The sequence below is a fragment of the Oryza brachyantha genome, chromosome 5, assembly GCF_000231095.2.
Source record: "Oryza brachyantha chromosome 5, ObraRS2, whole genome shotgun sequence".
Lineage (NCBI taxonomy): Eukaryota > Viridiplantae > Streptophyta > Magnoliopsida > Poales > Poaceae > Oryza > Oryza brachyantha.
In genome coordinates, this window is record NC_023167.2 from 10,914,193 (window position 1) to 10,936,275 (window position 22,083).

Sequence of the window (22,083 nt, forward strand, 5' to 3'; positions counted from 1 at the left end):
CTTATCCCATCCATGTGTTGACGCTGAAAATGACAATCAACGGTCACACACGTAGGCCTGGGAATCAATCTTAGACCATTCCAGTGCAGAACCTAATTCTTAGAAATATCGAGCGTGCCAGTCAGTTTGATCCTGTAACTGATAAGATGTAGCATGGAAAACAGTTAACCCCGAAATCGCTATCGGCTAGATAGCCGATACCGCTCTAGGACCCTAGCCGATAGACTAGACGATCAGCTTTACATGAATTTCGTGGTAATAGTTATAAATATGTCTAATCGGCTAAGTCGTAAGCAGGATAAATACTAGATAAGCCAACCAGCGAATTAATCTTAAAAGATTGGACCCAACTGAGACAGTCTTAAGATTAATCGGCCGATTGGACCGCTCCAACATTTATCATCAGCTAAATTGTTAGCCGATATAAGACTAAACATGGAATTTGTACAGTAAACTGGAATGCTATACTAATTACTCGCATAAAACACTAACACCCGGCGGCATGCGTGCCCAATCCAAACCTAGAAGATCGAACTCAATCGAGACAGTACAGACTTAAACATGACTACGCATAACATCAGATAAATATCCTAGCATACGAATAATGAGATAGCAAAATAGTGTAACCCACCAACCGATCTACTAAACTCAGCGATCAGACAGATTTCCATAGATAGATTGCACCAAACACACATAGATCAGATCTAACCGAGACAGTATGCAGTTCAGCATAATATAACGATAGAAACACGAAGACCGGTAAGATTAATAAACCAATCAATGAATTACTCAAGATAACGCTGGCTAGAACTCTAGCAGTAAGCCCTCACAAATTCCTAATCTAACCCACCAACACGACACCAACAAACCAGATTGATCGGACCGAACCGAGACAGAACCAAGTTCGCCATCGTTGTGCTAATAGGATAGACGGAAGAATTTGTGAGACCTTGATCGAGAACTACCACTGCTTCAAGCCAGAACAGGTCAAAGCAATAGTAGAACTCGGCCCGCCGATCAACCAAGCAGAAGATCGAACTTAATCAAGACAGTTCTGTCTTAGTTGATCGATGGGTTTTGACGAACTTGAACTTACATTGCGAAAATGACAAACTCCACGCCGAAAGCTCAGGCAAGCTGAAGATTTGAGGCGATGCGCCAAGTTAAATTGATCGAGAAATAATTTACAAAGACCTTGGGCACTTGTATTTATAGCCTCAGGAAATAGCTAACTGGATAAGAATTCGCTAATAACTAATATTACATTATCCGGACTTTAACTAACAAAACCCTAACCGAACTCTGAGATAAATCCTAATTAATCTACACGGACTCACGGTTAAACACCAAACTTATCTCCAGGCTTTGGGCCCAATCGGGTTTCTATCCTTGTCCGATTTGGACTCTATCGGTTGCAATCCCTTTGCGTCCAGCTTCCTGTCCCCCGCCGATTCGAGCCCTCCTATCCAATTCGGTTTTCAACCGTGTCTTAATCAATAACGCCTATTTGCCAAAATCTGGCGTTAGCACCATGTTATATTCCTACCAACTCCAACCAAATAAGAAATAGATTTCCCTTCCATACAAACCAAATAAGAAATTAAATAGTCTTATTCAACAAAAATATGAATTATAACTATGAACCAAACACGACGAAGGAGGGGTTGTTTGGTTGACATATTTAATTTGTCTAAGATTGTCATAATATTTCTCGATTAGTGAAGTCATAGATCGGTGAGTTTGTAAGGCTAAAATTTAGAATGCCCTCAGTTTATTTTATACATTATTTATACTTTGACTTTATATAATAGATCCGTCACCTCCTCCCACCATGTGTGTTGCCCTAATCTGGTGCGTTGTTGCCTCTCCTCGGTCTGCCGCCGCCCCTCTTGGCCCACTGTTCATACAGACACTTGGATTGAAGATGGAGGAGTACGATGCATGCTAAATAATGGGTGGAGGGTAATTAATTTAAAGTATACAATGACAGTGGGCCTTTAACCCCATAATCTAAAAAAAATTATATTTGAATGAGCTTACAAGATTACAATAAGCTCTAAATTATAATAATATCAAAACAATCCATCCGTTTATTTTAACTTATTTTTAACTATCTAGATTATAATAATTCTAAACTAAATTAAATTGTGCCTTAATCAAATTTGATTGACTTTGATTTATTCGATGCTAATGTTACCTCCGTTCCAATATAATTGTATTTATGTTCTCTAAAAAAATAACTGTATTTATGGATTTTCGTGTGATCGTTCGTCGAAAAATTTATAAAAAATTAAACCATTCATGTTTTATCATCGAATAATAATAAAATATTAATTATAAGTTCAAATAAGATAAACAATAAAACATTAAATATAAACCGCGTAAACCCATAGGTACTAAGAGAGAGTAACATGCTCCATCGTTCTATATGATCAAAATTTTTTGTTTTATCTAAATTCACCTATATATCACTGTATATATTTTGTATGTATATATAAATTTATTAACACATAGATAAATATAGAAAAAATATCTTATAATCGGTAACGGAGGGAGCATAAGGGGTTGTTTAGTTCTAAAAAATTTTCACCCAAAAACATCACATCGAATCTTTGGACACCTGAATAGAGTATTAAACGTAGACAAAACGAAGAACTAATTGCACAGTTATGTGAGAAATCGTGAGACAAATCGTTTGAGCCTAACTAGTACGTGATTAACCATAAATGCTACAGTAACCAATATGCGCTAATGATAAATTAATTAGGATCAAAAGATTCGTCTCGCGGTTTACAGGCAGAATTTAAAATTTATTTTTTAATTAAACTACGTTTAATACTTCAAATATATATTTAAAATTTTGATATGATGTTTTACAAAATCTTTTTCAACCTAAACCAGGCCTAAGTTAAGGCCAAGCAAACAACCGGTTAGAGCGGCGCAAACCGGGACCGTTCCGTGCCTCATCATTAGCTGACACTTCCTGGCGATTAGCGCCACACGCACCAACACCATCCACACGTTTTTGCACTGCCACAGGAATATAAATTAATAAAATATCTCCTCTCCTTGGACAGAATGCATCACACATACTCCTACATCCGACACCCGCACACAATAATCCCAACCCATTTCTTCATTTCATTTCATTCCCACCCCGCCCCGCCCCGCGATCCCAAACAAAACCCCAAAAGGCAAAAAATCCATTTCCCTGCACCCAAAAAAGGCACAAGAAAATAAAATAAAATTCTTTGAGGGCTTGAGCAGTTTGAGTCCCCGGGAAAGTTGGAGACGGCCATGAGCGCCGACGAGGGGCCGGCGGCCCGCCGCGGCGAGAGGAAGAAGAAGGGGGTGGCGGCGGAGGGGGAGGGGGCCGCCGCGTCGCTGTCGCTGCTGGCGGACGACGTGCTGCTGCAGATCCTGGGGCGGCTGGAGGGGGACCCGCGGGACTGGGCGAGGGCGTCGTGCGCGTCGCCGCGCCTGGCCGCGCTGCTCAGGGGGACGTGCCTCCCACCGCGCCTGACGCGGGCGCTGCCGGCGGAGCTGCTCCCGCCCCCGGCGCCCGACGGGGCGCACAGGGCGTGGGCCGCGCTCCACAAGCTGTCCGTCTGCTGCCCGGGCCTCCTCCGCGCCGGCGTTCTCCTCGAGCCCTCCGATGACTTCGGCCTCGAGCTCGACATCGGCCCCGACCTCGCCACCGCCCCCGCGCCTTCCCCCTCACCCTCCTCCTCCTCCCTCGACCACGCCTCCACCGCTACCTCCGCCGCGCCGCCGCCCGACCGCGGCGGCACCAACCCGACATCGGACGCCGCCACGTGGTCGCTCTACGACGACCTGTACCTCGACGCCGCCTACGACTGCTCCTCCGAGGCGCAGCAGATCCCGCCCCCCGCCCCCGCCTCCGCCTCCGCCCCAGCGGCGGGGGAAGGGGGAGACGTCGCCGCCCGGCGCGGGGTGGCGTCGGGGAGCAGGCGGCGGCCGCGGCGGTGGCTGGGGACGGTGGGGGCGCACCTGGCGTCGGGGTCGTGGACGCTGAGCCGGGAGCAAGGGAACAAGCTCCTCGCCAGCCGCTTCCGCGGCGACCGCCTCTACATCTGCGACTGGCCGGGGTGCGTCCACGCCGAGGAGCGCCGCAAGTACATGGTCTTCCGCGGCGTCTTCCACAACTTCGCCCGCTCCCAGGTCCGCCGCGCCCTCCGCGACACCCGCCGCCCCACCGTCGCCGTCGACTGCGCCTTCTGCGGCTGCACCGAGGCCTGGGACCTCTACGCCGCCTTCTGCCTCCGCAGCTTCTACGGCTACCACGACGACGGCGAGCCCGTCGTCCGCGCCTACGTCTGCGAGAACGGCCACGTCGCCGGCGCCTGGACCGAGCGCCCACTCTTCTCCTGACTCCGCGCGCCACATAGTGGTACGCCACTACTGCTTGCTCTCTGCCGCCATTGCCGAATGCCAAGCAAACCTTACTGCGTGCTTGTGATAATTACAAGTGTATATACTAGCAATGTGGGTTTATCAGATGATCAGCTCTGAGATTATGCAGAAGGTGATGCATCATGCATCTCTTTTACCTTGCTAGAGATAATCTAATTAACGCGATTATCGCGCCATCAAGTGAAATTCGCAGCGCATTCAGGCGATCAATCAAGAGGGTAATTCCTGATGATCACCACAAGAAAATGCATTTTATGCAGGTGATGTTATGCTTGAAGTGTAATTCTCCTGAGGAAGAGGATCACTGCTCCTTGACTGTCAGCAAAATCAATCCACCCTCTCCACATTCTCTGTTTGCTGATGAGCTATTAGGTGCAGCTCTTCTTGTCCTTCAAGGAGTGAAATTAATCTTCAAGGTTCTTCCTCTCTCTAGCTTTGCATGGATTCAGTTCAGCTACAACCTGAAAACCTCTAAACACTTTGATTGCCCTTCCTGATTGGATTTAAACATTATCTTTGATCTAGTTGACATGGCAATTCTTTAGATGCAACTAACAATCAGTGACAGTGTCACACTCTCACAGACTGTCAATCATGCATGCTCTCCTTTCTGACCATTGCAGAAAGTTGCACCTTTGCCAATTGGGGTATTATGATATTTATCAATGGCAACTTGGCAATGGCAGCACCTCCTGGTTTTGCCTTAAACTAATAAACGATAGTGAGGGAGTGTGTAGCATACAATTTTTTGGATAGCGAGTTTGAACTTTGTAGTAGTAGTATACTCCTATATGATACTGGTACTAGTTTATTAGATAGTTTATGGCTGTTGATTCTCCTGCCTTTTGGGGCTGATTCACTGCCGGCTGCTGCATAGTGTTTATTCATTTTATATAATGGATTAACATCTAGCCTTCGCTTCGAAAAAGCTATAACCAATTATTATAGAATTTATAATTAAAAAAAGCCTACGATCATAATTCGTAAGGAGAGAGTTAATCACCCTAAGTAAAGTAGTGGGTTCGCCGTTGTTTGCATCACGTGATGATGCAAAGAACATTTGTTTATCTGTGGCGTTGGCGTGGCAGCCGCTCGGTCACCATTCAAGCATCCAACGGAGACATGCTATTTACTCATTTCTTATGTGTGTGGCTAGTGTTAGGTTTGGTAACTTTGGTTGGTATGGAGCAATGTTGGAACCCTAGGGAATTCTAATTCACTTTTTGCAGATGATTTACGACGGAAGAAAAAAAGGAATCACGTTCACTGAAGCTTAAAAAATGTTATGAAATATTTTCTCTTTCGAATTGACATTTTTTCCCCACTGTCAAGAAAAAGGTGGGATAGGGCGACTTCTAAGGTAAAACGGTGATCCTATCAGTAACTTTGGTGACAACTAATGGGTGACAGAAGTGTTTAACATCTCCCATGGCAAGGCAAGAGCTCCCAGAAAAAGCGAAATCGTGTCTTTCCAACAAAATGTAACTTGTGGATAAAACTTTTTAGGGATTAATCAGATCTATACTATTAAAAATATACGGGTCTTGAAATATTAAAGATATACGGGTCTTGAAATATACCACTAGTATTTAACTATTTCTAACAGTGCATTATAATTTTATGGATTTTTGGAATATGTCACTGCCTACCTCTCGTATGCATTACTCCGTCGATAAAAAAAACATTTCTGAGTTTTCTAGTTTGGTGTTTGACCATCTGTCTTATTTAAAATTTTTATAAAAAAGTTGAAAAAAATAGTCACATGTAAAGTACTAGTTATGTTTTATCATGTGATAATAATAAAAATATTAATCCTAAAAAATTTAAATAAGACGAAGAGTCAAAAATTCTATAAAAAATTCAGAAATTCGTTTATTTTGGACGTACAATTTTTTTTAACCAAAATTGGCCCTTTCCCGTCTTCTTTCCCCTGTTTGGTCGGCGTGACTGAGCAGGATGAGGATGGCCATGATGGCCAGACGCCAGCAAATATCGCTGTGAAAGAACTCCATGACCTGTGGGCAATGGTGGTGGCGGTGGCGGCACGGCCGCTATTGACCTGTGGCTGGCACGTCACTGGTTTCTCTCTTGCGGGTGCTACCGTAACCTACCGTACCGTTGCCATTGAACCCATCGGACAAAGGGAGTGAGGAGTGATGGGAGAGGTAGAAGGTGGGGGCATTTTCGTCTAATGCATGCAAAATATGTATCTAAGTCACTAAGATTACAACCAACATAAATGGCATTGTTATAAATACGCTAATAGCAATACTATATTTTGAAAGCTTATATATTTTTAATGGTATGGATCTAATTAAACCAACTTTTATATGTGTGTCCATGATAACTCAAAAGCAAAAGTTATAAAATAAACCACGATAAAAAACCAATAAAATTAAGTTATAAAATTTAAATTTTGGCTTATAAGAGGTTGCAACTATGAAACGATAAGAGCCAAGGATTTGGACCAGTTTTGTAGCAAGTTGTGGGTTGCAGTGGTCAATTGACGGCTTATTACAAGGCATCACTAAAAGACTAAAAGTTTGAGTTGGTTGTTTCCCTAATCTATAGAAAATCCATGACTAAACCTTCATGGTTTAGAGGCTGCCAAGAACATGGTATTCAAGGTAGACAAGCTCACTCAGCCATCCATGGAAGTTCTCTGGCGCCAGCTACCTCAATTCCGATTGCAATGACATCACAAGGATTTAATTGCTTTTGTTGTTTTTTTAAAGATCTTTCCTGCTTGTTAGAAGGGCCTGCTTGTAATACTATTTGCTCCTAAGGACCCTTTTGTGTTTCTCTTGGTGTAAAATTGCCTTTGCCAATTCGTAGTATGGTCCTTGCCATCTTAAAAAGTATATATATTCTATGATATTCTCTACTGGTAGTAGAATTAATCTATATCATTTATTTTTTATAATTCAATGGATCAAATTTATTTATACTATCATATCAACTATTTATAGCAGAATATTTTTCTAGTGGTAGTAGAAATCTAAATTAACGACAAATATTTTTCTATTAATGATGTTACTGGTAGTATAATAATGTCATTAGAGAGCATCATAGTCAAGCTCTAAAAGGTAGGCCGCGTTCTTTGGTGAGGTAAGTAATTGACGTATAAAATGTAGTAGCGGATTAATATATTATTAATTAATTATTAGCTATAAATACTTGAAAAATATATTGATATGATTTTTTAAATAATTTTTTTATATAAAATTTTCGTAAAATACACACAGTTTAGCAGTTTGGGAAAAAACGTGTGCATGAAAGATATGAGAATCTTGGCTAGTTAACGGGTAAAGAACAGAGCTGTAGTATCTTTGGTGAGACCAAAGTAGATTGTGTTTGGTTCACTAAACTCGCCCAGGCTTAGCACACGCAAGGTTCTGATGTTTAGTTGGTTGGGTGAGTCACATAAGATGTCTATGTTGATGCAAAAAAAGAGGTGCGAGCCGAGCCTCTTAAAAATGATTTGGTGCTTCATTTCCCTCGAGCATGGCTATGTGGGCATAAAAATCTCCATGTGGTATGTGTTGTGTGGTTCAGATGGTGTCTTTTTGGTCGTTTACCTAGGGACATGCAAGTTATCAAACAACTTGTCTGGTTATCTTGGCTAAGCAAACACATATAACCAAACATATAAGATTGCACTGTCAGGACAAGATTAACTGGGACATGTCGAACAATATGGGTCATGCTAGAGGATATACAGATAACCAAATACACACGTAAGTCATCCATATGATATTTTCTTTCTTGGAAGAGAAGTCATTAAACTTATTGTCATTGGATGTCACCTCCACCTTTTCTAATCCTTGAAAAATCATATATGTAATATCCCCATCTCTCTTCCTCAAACCCTATTAGCCTCCACCTCCTACCTCATAGCCATCGTCAACGTTCACCTTGCCCTTGGTCACCTTCCATTACCCTGATGTCTCCCTTCCAACAATTTATCTTCTATCGTCGGAGCTCTTTATCTTCTTTAGGAAAGCTAGCTCCGTTTTGACATTCTTCCCTATCTTCAATGGTTGTTCCTGTTGATCCATCGCCACCTCTAACCAATTGTCATCTTTCATCTAGTTGTCAATCATACTCATGGCCAAACTACATTATACATGACTTTACGCACTCTGATTTATCTAAATGTAGAACCAATCACCTTCAACTATTACCCTAAAGGCTTGAACCAAACTCTGTGAAGACTGAAAATTGATGGTCCTTTTGTGAAGATGTCAATCTGCACTATTACCAGTGCTACAACAAAACTGGTATTTTTTTCTATGAAAAACCTGTTAGTTAAAAACATCAAAATGTAACTTCATGATAGTGACAATGACGTATGTTACCATGTTGATTTTATGTTTTTTTCAACCTTAAATTTTGAGTTAATTTTATACTTTTTGTCATAGTTTATTTTTTAGTCTTAGTTTTTAGATCACTAAAAATACGTTTATAAAAGTTTTATTAAGAAATTATTTTTCATTCGTGTATATATCGTTTGATCTTTTATCTGAATAAGCCAAATGATCACCCATTTTCTCTCTGGCTACCCATCTTATTTCTTTCCTTCTATTTATTGTTCTCTATCCCTCTTGTACTGTGTTGCAGTGTGTTGTGTTGATATTGTGTCTAATATTTCCATGGTTGTAGGAGGAGCAAAACAAACTTTCATATGGAGCATAAATTCATTGACGAGAAAAAATGATGGTCCTTCTGTGAAGATGTCAATTCACTATTACCAAGTTCTATATGAAAAACAAAACGTTTTTCCTATGCAAAAAATGGCAAGCCAAATATAAAACATGTAGGAAATCATGGTAAAAGAACATGTAGGAAATTCATGCCAGTAACGATGATTTACATTGCATGTTATAACGGTTAATACTTATGATTTTTAATTGACTACGCGTAATCATGCTGAATTCAGTTTAACATAACGATAGCCATCCATCATGGAACTTTCTTGGTGCGTTCTTGGCATCTTACGAATTTTGATTGTCACCAACACAACACACTTGTCAAGCACCTAAGTATGGAAACTTTCTTCATCGATATTTTTTAGGGAACTCTTTTAAATCAATTTATCAACTTTCTAATATTCAATCCATTCATTTGTGCCCTCAAATAATATATGGTGATAAACTCAATATCATCCAATATTAATCATCTATTTGAGAACGCTTCAAGTGTTAGGATGGTTTCTCTAATTGTAATCATGAAATTTATACTCTCTCCCGCTCTTTATAAACGTACAGGTCAGTTTTTTCAAACTTTTTCTTATGAGTAAGTTGTATTATAACTTTTTGTGCATTCTTTTCATCTTTTTCATATTTGTTTCTGCCAATAAATGGTATGCACCTTTCGTAAATGAATAACCCGTAACAAAGGAAAAAAAAACATGTTCGAACTCCTTTTAATCTTTTTTGCACAAGTCTACGACATTTATATTTAAAACCGAATGTTATATGTCCTCATGTCTAAAGGAGATTATAAAAATTATTTCTTTCATTTCTAGTCAGAAACAAATTCTTTAGGCTCCACAAAAAGGTCCTTCCTTTCTTTCTTTTACCACAAACATGGGAAAACTTAGTTTCATTCACAAGGGGCTATGAAAATTTCAATAGTTACCATAAAAAAATTATATTGGATGAGTTCAAGATCTACACTCTAATATAATATAGGAAACATTTTATCTGCACCATAAAAAAGTGCTAAAATTGTTTCATGATCATAATCACTCTCTCATTAAGGTTACCGCACGGGTGGCCGTTGCCGCCACCCCAACGGCAAAGTGGTTGCCGCGAAAACCACGATGATTTCACACATCAGAATTTTGATTCAAAATTTTAAACTCCATACGAAAAGCCACGACGACGGCAGTGTTGAAACCAAAAAGGAAAAGAACATTAGAAAAATCATGTTCCGACCCATGTGTTGGTTTTTCAAGTTTTTTTCCAACTTCGATGGATGCCAAAAACATGAAGTAAACTTTGTTAGTTTCAAAAAAACCTTGATCACCAGGTAGAAATCGAAACCGGTTACCACATAAATTTATTCAGATAAAATTCATTAAACCACGCTATCCGTTTTCGTTACCTAACAGATAAAACACGGTTACCGCGGTTTCGCCGACTCCCGCTTCTCACTAGCTTTTGCACAAGTTCAGTTTGAACTGGACTTTTGTAACCGAAACAAATTACAAAATCACCCCTCGTCTTCTTCCCCTCCCTCCATCTATTTGACTATTTCTCTGTTGTTTGTTTGTTTGTATTCTCTCTCTCCGTCTCTCTGTTGTTTCCCATCTGCAGCGCCGGCCGCGGCCTCACCGCCTCACCCGCGAGCGCCGCCGGCGAGGTGGGTCCGCGCGCGTGGGCGGCCCCCTTTCCCTGACCCCCCGGCCTAGACAACGACCGTGTTGCGGATTCGCCTACCTCCCCCGCGCACGGACGGCGAGGGAGGGGAGGGGGTGACGCGGCCGATTCTGCCCTTCCTCCGTCTCGGCGCGGATCGGGCTGAAGGTATCCCTCATTCTCCTCCCGTGGCCTCCCCCTTTCCCCCGCCCGCCCGCCTGGATGATCGGGCGCGTGGATTCGTGTGGGTTGGGTCGTCGGCTTCGGTTTTGTTCTTATTTTTTTCCTTCCCGCGGATTAATCGGTCCAGCTTCTTGTTGATTTGTTCGATGCGTGATGGTTGCACTGATGGTGGATTGTGTTTCTGGGCGAAATTGTGGGTGTTAGCTTTGTGTCTCTCGGGCGATTAGAGGAGGAGGAAGAAGAGGAAGAGGAGGTTTTGGGTTTTGGGGGTTCCTGACAATGGCTGCGGCTGCGGCGGTGGGTGGCAACGGCGACGACGGTGACGACAAGGCTCGTGATGTGTCGAACCAGCCCAAGGATCTTGGTAGGAACACCTGCGGGGGTGGCGTGCTTCCCACCCCTCTGCGAGTCACTGTCAGTGGTGATCCAGTGGGGACGCCTGATGGAGACGATCACCATGGGGACACCACGGAGTGCTCGAGCTCGTTTGGGCCGTCTTGCTCCGCGTCTGATGATGACGCAGAGCCGGACATGCATGGCATGGAAGTGGATTCGCCGTTTCTTGGTACGAACCATATGAATGTGGATCACGCTAATTCTGCACCAAGTATGGCCAGGTGAGCATCTCTTCACAAGGTCATTGCAGGTCTTCGATTCTTAAAGTCGTATCATGTGGTTAGCAACTTAGCATGGTGTTGTACTGTTGTTCAAACAGAATTAGAAAAAAAAACTGTACTTATTGTATTTCTTCTGCGTTTGATAAAATGCCGTGTGCATAGATTGTAACTAGATTAAATTTGTTCCAGACATAAAAAAGTGACAGCCGAGTGGAAAAAGGTGGTTGGGCCAATAATGTGGCGATGCCAATGGTTGGAGTTACGTATGAAGAATATCTTTTCACAAATAGCAAAGTATGACAAGGAACTTGCTGTTATCAATCATGAAAAAGATCTGAAGTTGGAAATGGTTAAAGCTGATGGTCCTGAATCAGAATTGGCAAAACTGGATTCTGAGAGCCATGAGAAAATTATAATGAAGAGAAGAAAAAGAAAAAGAGATGAAGAGGCTACGGATACCTCACTGTACATGAAGATGCATCCTGCATTGTCCTATTATGGTTCGACATCCTGTCCTGACCTTGTTTTATAGGCTAGAAAAAGTTGAATGAGTAACACATTTTGCATGGAGTTCATATTTTTTTGGATTATAATTAAGTTTCACAATCTTTTGCAGAAAACAGAACAGATGGTCTCTTGGTTAATGATGTTTTTGACAGTCCAGGTATCTGTGAACTTTGTTGTTCTCTGTCAATGTAAAATGTAAATGTTTGTTATAACATCAATGTACTTGCTGTTGTGTTTTTTTTTGTCAGTGGTCAGATTATTTGCACCGTGGATTATTAGGGAATCAAATTTAATATGCGTGTACTGTTAAGATCTCACTTTTGCTAAAGCACTCCTTTAGTGCATTCCTGGGGATTCTGCTAATCAGTTGCAGGCTTGCATGCAAATTGGTTGGGTTAAAATTGTTTCTGTATATAGTATCTATCTGAGCAGCCGTCGAACTTGTTATCAGTTTTGGTTCAGTTGCATTTATTTTATTTTCTGTTAGTCTATCTTTTGTAGTACTATTTTTATCTTTCGGTAACTGGTTATGCAGAACAACAAAGAATACCATTCTATTAATCAGTGTTAGATTAATGAAGTTCAAATGCTAGAAATGTGTCTTTTTATGTGGAATTCCTCCTCCTATCAGTTGATAAACCTTTCTACTCGTTACTCTTAACGCAGTTGATGAGGACATCAAAAGCAATAGTCATGATGTCGGATTACTTGAGGATGACAAGATCTTTGAACAATATTCTTTGAGAGAGATTCTTCTTACAGTTGATGAGGTCCAATCCCGAATTTTGAGCCTTCAAGGTTGTCTCAACAATGCTCGCAGCAAATATGAAAAGTTGTCACTATGCTTAGACCATAGGAAGGTTAAGGTGTCTCAAAAGAATCAGAAGGTGCAGAACCACATCACCTCTTGTAAGAAGGATAGAAGACGTTCTCATCAGAAAACAAAAACAAAGGCTCTGGATAGTTTTTTTCAGAATGATGACTTAGATAAACCCTCTGATGGTATGATGGGATATATGAAGATGCATGATGCACAGGAAGATGCAACACAATTGGATGCAAACACAATCACATTTGATATGCTCTTTAATGCAGACAATCTCCTAACTGATGCCCATGTTGGAGAGTTTATCAAAGAAGTAAGTTAATAGCATCCAATTCTTCTCTTTTGGATCACAAGATATGTATGGAGAATTGGCAAGATAGTATATGCCAATTCTTTGCCAGTCTAAAAGAGTATCTAGATTTCTATGATGCCATGTAGATTTCCGGTTGCATTTGTGGCTGTGGGACCTATAGGCCATTGTATTCTTGAAGTCAACTGTTAATAGTATATGGTGGAAAACAAGGTGAACTTAAAGGTGTTTTCTGCTTTGTGATACATAGTCAAAATGAAACAGTGCTAATATATAATTCTAAAGCTAAAATATTTGTGTTGCAAAATCATGTGCCTGATACCATTTATAATGGTTTCCTCATATTTGATAGATCTATGTTGCCTGATAATTGTAATGATCACTATTTGTATACTGAAGTATCTTATTTCTGTACTGAAGTATTTATCAAAGTTAATTATGTACTTACTTTCTATGGTTTGGTTATCTTTGCAGAGTGCTGATGATGTTCTTATAGATAATCAAGCAGCCAAAGAAGATGGTTATCAGCCCTTTGAGACGGTTAAGCATGCTGACGAGAAGCACTCAGAGATATTGATGCATCCTTCCGAAGGAGAAAAGGCTAGTGCACACACAGTAGAGTGCGAACAAGTTCTAGAAACAGCTCCTGTTGTGAAGCAAATCAATTCTAGAGAAAAGCGAGGACACAAACCAAATAAGAAACATAGGAGTTCTCTGCTTGCTAAGAAAATCAAAACCGAGAAAGATCCCAGCAATATGAATAACGAAAGGACTGTTTTGGTGGCTGTGGATCCCCGGAGGAGTCAACGTGTTCGAAAACCCAAAATTTACTGAAGCTAGCGATTTCCAGCCTTCCTGGTTTCTGGTTGCGACTGCACCAGTGGATTTTTTGCCTTGCTGTCCAAAAGGAAATCCTTCCTGGTTTCTGGTTGCGACTGCACCAGTGGATTTTTTTGCCTTGCTGTCCAAATATGTAGCTACATTGAGCCAGATGCTATGTAGTTAGTTGTGTAAGTAATCATAGTTATAGGAAAGTGAAATCTGAAGTGGTATGTCGTGCTCAGGGAGTAAGAACCCTTTATTTGGAGGTTACAGAGGACAACATTGAGCAGTTTTGGATATTTGCTGCGCAGACTTGTAGGCATAGTAGCAGCATCTTAGGTTACATCATTCTAAGAAGTTTGCAGGTAGGAAGATTGTTTATACCAAAATCATATGCTGTGCTTTTTTCGAAAATGGCATGTTTCTTGAATGATGTTGAAGGTAGCATGGTTGTCACTTGTCATGGAGTTGAGTTGCATTTTCTGGTGTGCATCTTGGCAGAACTGGATGCGTATATCTTGTAGTAGAATGCCGCAGCATCTGGCTTGTTATGTTGGTTTTGATTTTTGTCTACTTCAGTATAGAATTGTCGTTTCATTTTTGTACATGTAGTTTGTAGTTTGTACAGGTGATTCTTTAGAAACTTTTCCCAGCCGACAGTCAGTTGAGTTGGTTCCCGTTGATTTTGCATTCGATACCATTTCTGATGTATCGTTTCGAAGCATCAACTTAGGATTGGCGCTCAATTGCTAACTAGGTGACCACGAACGTCCTTCTCTCCTCTTTTTCTCCTTTTCTTTGCCTTGTCAAAATATCCTGCTGACATCCTTAGCTAGTTTTTATCATCGAGTACTCCTTCCTTCCATTCCAAGATGTAAGTATTTATGTTATTTAAATCTTGTATTAAAATATAAAGATTTCTAGCACTATTCACATAAGTGTTTCTATTTTATTCCCATCAATTCTCTCAGCCTCATCTATTTGTTATTTATTAAGGTGTATCATAGTCTTTTTTTTTTTCTCTCAATCTCAATCTCTACCAAACAACATATACATACTTACATTTTGGGACATAGATGGTATCTTATTAGTCCCAATCAAAATCAAAATTTTAAAAATTAATTTTATAGTTGATTTTGAGGTTTTGTTGTAGTATATTTTTCAACTTTAGCTTTAAAAATACAAGCAACATAGATATAAAAGTTTTAACCAAAAGACCATGTTTTGAGGTGGATTATTCATCTGAATACTAGAGTAAAAATACAAGCCCAAAAAAAAATTAATTGGTAGATTCAAAAAAATGTGTGCCTGATAGGCTGGCAACCCACTAATTTTGTGCCCATTTTGGCTCATTACACCCAAAAAGTAAACAATTCATATTTATTTTTAGAGACTGCGGTCTGGCTTGCTCTACTCCTCGCGTGCGAATGAACAAATAGTTCGATGATTTCTAATTACTATTATAGTGGAAAAATGTTTTTAAAACAATTTTTAATAAAACATTATAGGGGTAGAAGAACTCGTTAGTTATAGTTGTTATATATATATATATATATATATATATATATATATATATATATATATATATATATATATATATATATATATATATATATATATATATATATATATATATATATATATATATATATATATATATATCCTACTACCAGGTGTAGCTACTCCCTTCACGTTTAAGGTGCAGAAACACCTCTATACATATTTCTTCTCTCTTCCAACAGAAAGTACAAACTCTATACATGTAGTTATATCATTTACATGGGATTTAATAGTGTTCATACTTTCTGTTGGGTGGGAGCAGAAACAGTTATGAAAATGTTTTTCATCATGGACGTGTAGGGAGTAGCTACACCTGGTAGTAAAATCTAATTTTTCTATATATATATACACGGTTCTGTGAAAATCTTATATTGACGAGCTTGCGACCATGTCATCATCCATGTAGCTCAGCTCCATGTCGCCAATGTCGGTGTAGCCTCAATGGCTCAATCAACATAGATGTTATTGTCCTATCATTAGTTCCTTTTCTAGATAATGGACTTTTCATTGATCCAGCCTCTCTATCCATGAAGGGTATAAACGACCAAAAGAGACTTTAAACTTCAACCTAGGAACACAAAAGAAACACATAAAAAAAATAGAAGACTAAGCTTCAGACCTTGTAAACCTAAGCTCCAAACTTGGCTGTTGTTGCTTCGAAATCTTTCCAAATCATCACTGGCGTCTTCCTCCCATGCGGAGATCTCTATCGTTGCACGAGAGAGAGAAAGGGAAGAAGCAGCGGCTATAGTCCGCATTGCCCATCATCACACCATCTCTGCCACTGCAGATCTCAACCACCAAATAGCCATCCAACAAAAAGTTGCTATTGGTACCTATCAATACGAGTTCGATCGCGGAGTTAGGAGGGAGAGAGAGCCCACGCCCACCCTCACAAGCCCATTGACACCACAAGTGTCCCCAAACAAGATCGGTTGGTAACTCAGCAGCTTCTTGTATGATGACGTCATTTAACCCATAAGGTGTTCTATAATACACCACCAAACCACGGAAATGGATCCTCTACCATTCCATGCTAATAGTAGAGGATGAACAGTGCACTGCCGTTGGATCAATCTCAGCCCTCCGCTTCGTGGCAGACGGCTACGGATCAATATGCTACAGTGATTTGCTACAGCACAAAACAGTAGTTATACTACTCCTTTTAGGCTACCGTGCATATGCTACAGTGTTTTGTTATCCGCTCTCTCAACTCTTTTTAACTGTGCTACCGACAGGTGATCCGAATCCACCAAACCACACCTCACCGAGTCCACATCCCTACCATCGTTGCTTCACTCACAGTCGCTCCTCCTAGTATGTTGACAAGCCGATCAGCCGGCACCACAACCACCACCGTCCACCGATGCATGCCCCCTGGTCCCTGGCAACATCTTTATGCGCGTAGCGCATCGCCAAGCTAGGCGGCCATGGGGCGCTACCACCGCCGTCAACTGCTACCCCTGCCCATCTGTCATCGTTGCCCTTGGCCATGGCGCCACTGCCGCACATTCGGACACCCCTGGTGCTCCAGGGTCACACTGTCCGCCATCGCTCGCCAACCATGCTTCGCTCGCATTCTGCCGCACCACCACGGGAAATTTTTGAACAAATTTTGAAAAACTTCTACCTGAAAATTTGTAATTGCAGACGTTGCACTTGAATTGTCGAAACTTTATTCTTAGGAACTTTCCAGTTGAATTGTAAGAAGCCAAGAATAGACACAGGAAATCTTACAATGGCGAAGTGACGAACAGGAGTCAGGAGCAGCATCAATCCAAGATAAATGAGACAAACTAAAAACTCATCAAACAACTAGGCATTAGCCAACCGGTAGACATGTTTTATGCCAATGGATAATAATTGAACAATAAAGTACAGCAGTCAGTGATACTGCGTTTTGCCATGGGAAAAAAGAAAAACCCTCCCATCGGATCACACAAGAGAAAACAGTTACACGAGAGTTAATTGCAGATACTGGATGTTTGCATTTACATCGGATCACACGAGATGACAGTTACAGGCTTACGGCAAATAGAAACCAAGTCCAAAAGGCATAGATGGCAGATAATAATAATAATAATCCAAAAGAATAGACAGGCAGCAAAACACAACAAGATCCAAATATACATACATGTCTTGGAAATAGTCCACATAATATACTCATAGACGACCATAGCTAACAACCAGCGAAATGCGACGCACCGGAAGAAGAAGGAACTCAGACCAATCAATCAAGCTGCAGGAGACATCACATGCGGCAGTCCATGATGCAGAGGGGCGTTGGAACAGCAGCACAGGCAGCGCTCAGGAGAGCATTTTAGCTGGTAAATGGATGAAGTATTTAAACGATCAGGAACGACTGGAAAAGATCCTTGCATAAATATATATATTTTGGTAGCGCATAGATGGAGCCATTTACCTTTCTGTTCCTTTGTTGTTGTGAATCTGAGGAAGAGTTCAATTAATATTCCTCCAGCGAATATGTGCAATCTTTGGCCAGCTTTCCCCATCAGGTGCTCTACAGCTCTCCTTCAACAGTGGACAGTTCCGTATGGATATGCGCTGCAGGGAGGATGGGAGATCAGGCAAAGATGATATATTGGGGCACTCCTCTATGTATATGTACTGCAGGGATGATGGGACATCAGGCAAAGATGATATAGTGGGGCAATCGTAGATACTAAGTTTCTCTAGTCTTGAGAGGCACTTCAGATTTCGTGGAATGGAACTCATTTCACACCCATCTAATGTCAGCCTCTTGACAGATGAGTAATTTCCAGTTTCTTCAAATGAAATGTATGACTCCTTGCAGCTTTCAAGGGAGAGAGACGCTGGAACTGTGAAACCTTCAGCAGAGATCATGTTGTTCAGCAACGCACAGCTGCTAACACACAGTGAATCCTGGATACAAAACTGTGGCACACACTCAGCACTAAGCTTCGGGATATCTATTAACCACACGTCGTGAACTTGAAGGGAAGACATGCCTTCAATCACACATAAGTCTGGCAAATGACGAAGTGCGAATTGTTTGAGGGAGCTAAGATCACCAAAAAACAATGACCCAGAGCTTCTGCAGTTGCTTAAGGAAATATATTTCAGATAAGGCCAGTTGCCACAGAACAAGTCAGGTGCAAGCACACAATAGTTTATTGAGAGTGTCCCAAGGGATGCTGGCATAAATTCTGCACCACGTGCCAACTCTAAAGAAGGGCAGGAGGACAAGTTTAATACCGAAAGGGAACTAGCAGCTCGCAAGCCCCCCAACGATCTGAGAAACAAACAGGCATCAATTCTCAAGCGATCAAGCTTTGTCAAATTTTTTAGGACCTCTTCTGATGGAAGCGTAGTTAATGTCATGACCTTGTCTAGGTACAAGCCTCTTAGTGAAGCTAAGCCACCAAGGCAAATACATAGAGCCCCATCTGTAATGGTGCATGATTCAAGGGACAGTTCAGTTAATCCTGATGGTGGGATCAATGGTAGCCCAATCTTTCTCGCAAAAATGAGTCTCATCCTCTGTTCGTGGCAACACATCCATGCCTTGATGACATCCTCAGTCACCATTGCTTCATCTTTTCTTTCTAGGGCACATTCAATGGTCTGAAGATTTTTTGATATATCATGATCCATCAACGCTTCCAATTGCTTCATAGATGAATGATCTGACAATAGTGCCCTCGTAATAAATGAAGCTGACATCAACTGGATCAAAGCAAATTGTGCTGCCAGGTGCTCTGTCCTCATGGTGTTCTCACTATGATCACGATGATATGGTTCATCACTAGTAACGAATAGAAGTAGTGGACAATTGTGAATCGACAACTCTGTGAGACCTTCTGGAAGAGAGGGTAGTTTCTTCATATTTGGGAGATCCGAGAGACGCAATTTACGGCAACGCCTAAAGAGTTCAGTATTGGATGGCATAGTTTCTAAAAAACTGCACTTCAGAAGAAAAAAGGAATATACATTCTCAAGATAGGAACCCTCCTGTAACCAGCTTGGATAGGCAGTGGATTTGTAACCTTCAATTGATAAGTGCTCCAACTGTGGCGGTGGCACGAGGCCTTCAAGAATCCCGAGGTGTAAATTATTCTCTGAATTCATGTTATTCACATCTTTCCACACAAGATACAATTCTTTAAGCCGATTTTTCTGATACAACATTGACTCTAAGGCTTCATCGTTTCCAGTGACATTCTCAAGATTTATGAGAGATAAACTCCCACTAATCTCATTCATGTTCCTCAGCTGTCGCAACTCATATCCCTTCTGTTTCTGGATATGAAAACTACTAATATGTTGAAGCAAAGTTAGCCTTCCTATGTCGCGAATCTGTGGCAGATTACAATGTGTTTTAAGATGCCTTAACTTACTTAAATGGCAGAGTCTGTCAGGGAAACTTAAAACATTATTCAAGCCAAATAACTCTAAGTGGTAAAGGCCACATAATGATTTTGGTACTTCAGAAATCAGCGTCTTGCTGATGTTCAAATACCGAAGATGTTTTAGCTCACCAATTGATTCAGGCAACTGTCTAGTGTTGTAAAATGACAAAGAAAGTATGCGCACTTTTTTCAGATTCAACAGTACCTGCTTGAAAATATCAGTTCCGACATCCACTAGTGGGTCAATGCAGATCAGAGTGCGCAAATGTTGTAGCTTGCAGACACTTAGCTTATGTTGTACCATACTCTCAACACGAACAGATAAATATCGAACAGTGCATGGTAAATCATTCGCTTTGTTATCTTCTAATCTAAAGCAATCTTCTCTAGAGAGTGATTCTGCCAAATCATGAAGGAGGTCATGCATAATATACCTTGCATCATAATATTTTTCAGAAAATGGTTGAAAAAATGATCCAGAGACCATCTCTTTGAAGTAATCCATGCCGATATCTTCCATTCTTTTATTCATATTGCGTGCATCAACAAATCCCTCTGCCACCCAAAGGTGAACCAACTCATCAATTGTATACCTGTAACCTTTTGGAAATAAGCTGCAATACAGAAAGCATCTCTGAAGACGAGGATCTAATTTCTGATAACTCCACAGCAGAGCTCTCTTAGGTTCACATAAATTGTCAATCTTTATAGTGAGAGCATCTTTCCAATCATCGATATTTGTTTTCCCTTTCAATTGGGAACCTACAACTTTTGCTGCCAAAGGAGATCTTCCAAGCCTTTCAGCAATCTTCTCTGCAAGCTCTTCCAGCCTATTATGCAACTGGTGGTCTTGAATTATGGCTCCAGAGAAAGCATGGTGTTTGAAGAGTGCCTGGAACTCAGCATCTTTCATATTTTCCAAATTAATGACATCTTCAGAGAAAAGAGCAGGTGGAAGTGCCTTCGATCGAGAAGTCACCAAAACTTTGCTAGCCCCTTTCTGAGAAGCTAGTATGGGACCAAGGAGCAGGTCCCATTCATCCACACACTTGGAATTATCGAACCAAATGTCATCCAACACAAGCAGGGATTTCTCTGAGTTTTGCAGTATTTCCCTTAGTTTGTACTGGAGAGTATCGAGATTACCGACACGCGGGCACTCCCCTTTTGCTGCACTCGTGCTCATCCAGCAGGTCCTCAGCATTGTACAAGGCTTCTTTGAGCTTCCATATCCATTTGTCGAGTGTGGCCCTGTTGCTGCTGTTCTCAGCAGCTTCAATCAACAGCTTGAACTGTGGCATGATGCTGGTCTCTAGCTCACGGAGCTCGCTCACCATGTCCACACCAATGTATGTTGAAGCATCAGTGAGAAGCTTCGTCAGGGGCGGCGATAGTGCCAACCGTAAGCTTGCCAGCGCCAATTCCGCCATAAGTAACTGTCTTGCCGTTCTTCTCCTTTTGTATTTTGGTACGTAGGTATAGACTGCAGAGAGTTTGGATGCAAGGACAGAAATTTGTGGGAAACTAAAAGACTCTAATAACTAGGAAGATTTAAAGAAGGTACAATGTTAAAAAAGGTGTAAGATACGGTGACATCTTTTTTTGGTTGGAAATTGCTATGAACAAAGAAATGGATCTTTTTTCCTTAATGGAAGTACTGTGTTCGGAGGGATAAATAGAACGATGTATTATAACGAAGAAAGACGCTAATGGGATGATGAAAGGACAAACTGGAGGAAAACTCTGATTCTATGAAAACCGTGTCTTTTTTGCTGCCCCTTTTTCTTCTACCATGCACCTGAAAGAACTCAAAGAACCACCGGCGGAATCAGCGATGGATGAACAACCTACTGGATCAAGAAACAACAAAAAGGAAATCAAACTATTGAAGGGAAGCGGAGACAGATGAAGGTTTTGTAGGGAAAGGTGGAGATGAACTAATAAACGAGGAGAGCAAAGCAAGAGGTGAAACCTTTACCCGCTTTTACACCGCTGAAGCGTGGACGACGGAAGCAGGTTGGAACCGGCCGAGGGGATTTGGGATGAACTAATAATCTACGGATGAATGTTG

General features: G+C 41.1%; 3 protein-coding genes across 3 annotated transcripts; 2 read left to right on the plus strand and 1 right to left on the minus strand.

Moving 5' to 3' along the window:
* The first annotated feature begins 3,102 nt into the window (after positions 1 to 3,102).
* LOC121054459 (phytochrome A-associated F-box protein) lies at positions 3,103 to 5,294 on the plus strand. The gene is made up of 2 exons (XM_040524260.1): positions 3,103 to 4,411; positions 4,695 to 5,294. Exon 1 carries the CDS (start codon positions 3,298 to 3,300, stop codon positions 4,390 to 4,392), a length of 1,095 nt encoding a protein of 364 aa, XP_040380194.1. The 5' UTR covers positions 3,103 to 3,297; the 3' UTR covers positions 4,393 to 4,411; positions 4,695 to 5,294.
* Positions 5,295 to 10,829: 5,535 nt separating this feature from the next.
* LOC102712636 lies at positions 10,830 to 14,735 on the plus strand. The gene is made up of 6 exons (XM_006655174.3): positions 10,830 to 10,964; positions 11,184 to 11,596; positions 11,786 to 12,096; positions 12,213 to 12,260; positions 12,770 to 13,242; positions 13,714 to 14,735. The coding sequence occupies exons 2-6, from the start codon at positions 11,259 to 11,261 to the stop codon at positions 14,071 to 14,073; spliced, it is 1,530 nt and encodes a 509-aa protein (XP_006655237.1). The 5' UTR covers positions 10,830 to 10,964; positions 11,184 to 11,258; the 3' UTR covers positions 14,074 to 14,735.
* A 2,722-nt stretch (positions 14,736 to 17,457) lies between these two features.
* On the minus strand, positions 17,458 to 21,265 carry LOC102702284 (putative disease resistance protein RGA3). Its single transcript, XM_040524594.1, has 2 exons — positions 18,044 to 21,265; positions 17,458 to 17,945 (listed from the first exon to the last, which is right to left on the minus strand). Exon 1 carries the CDS (start codon positions 21,214 to 21,216, stop codon positions 18,082 to 18,084), a length of 3,135 nt encoding a protein of 1,044 aa, XP_040380528.1. The 5' UTR covers positions 21,217 to 21,265; the 3' UTR covers positions 17,458 to 17,945; positions 18,044 to 18,081.
* Between the last annotated feature and the right edge of the window lie 818 nt (positions 21,266 to 22,083).

Bases quoted from the DNA above. Each gene is read 5' to 3' on its own strand.
- LOC121054459 (XM_040524260.1), top strand. From the start codon at position 3,298: ATGAGCGCCGACGAGGGGCCGGCGGCCCGCCGCGGCGAGAGGAAGAAG.
- LOC102712636 (XM_006655174.3), top strand. From the start codon at position 11,259: ATGGCTGCGGCTGCGGCGGTGGGTGGCAACGGCGACGACGGTGACGAC. The intron at 12,097-12,212 runs GTTCGACATCCT...AATCTTTTGCAG, and splicing joins TCCTGCATTGTCCTATTATG to AAAACAGAACAGATGGTCTC. The intron at 12,261-12,769 runs GTATCTGTGAAC...CTCTTAACGCAG, and splicing joins TGATGTTTTTGACAGTCCAG to TTGATGAGGACATCAAAAGC.
- LOC102702284 (XM_040524594.1), bottom strand. From the start codon at position 21,216: ATGCTGAGGACCTGCTGGATGAGCACGAGTGCAGCAAAAGGGGAGTGC.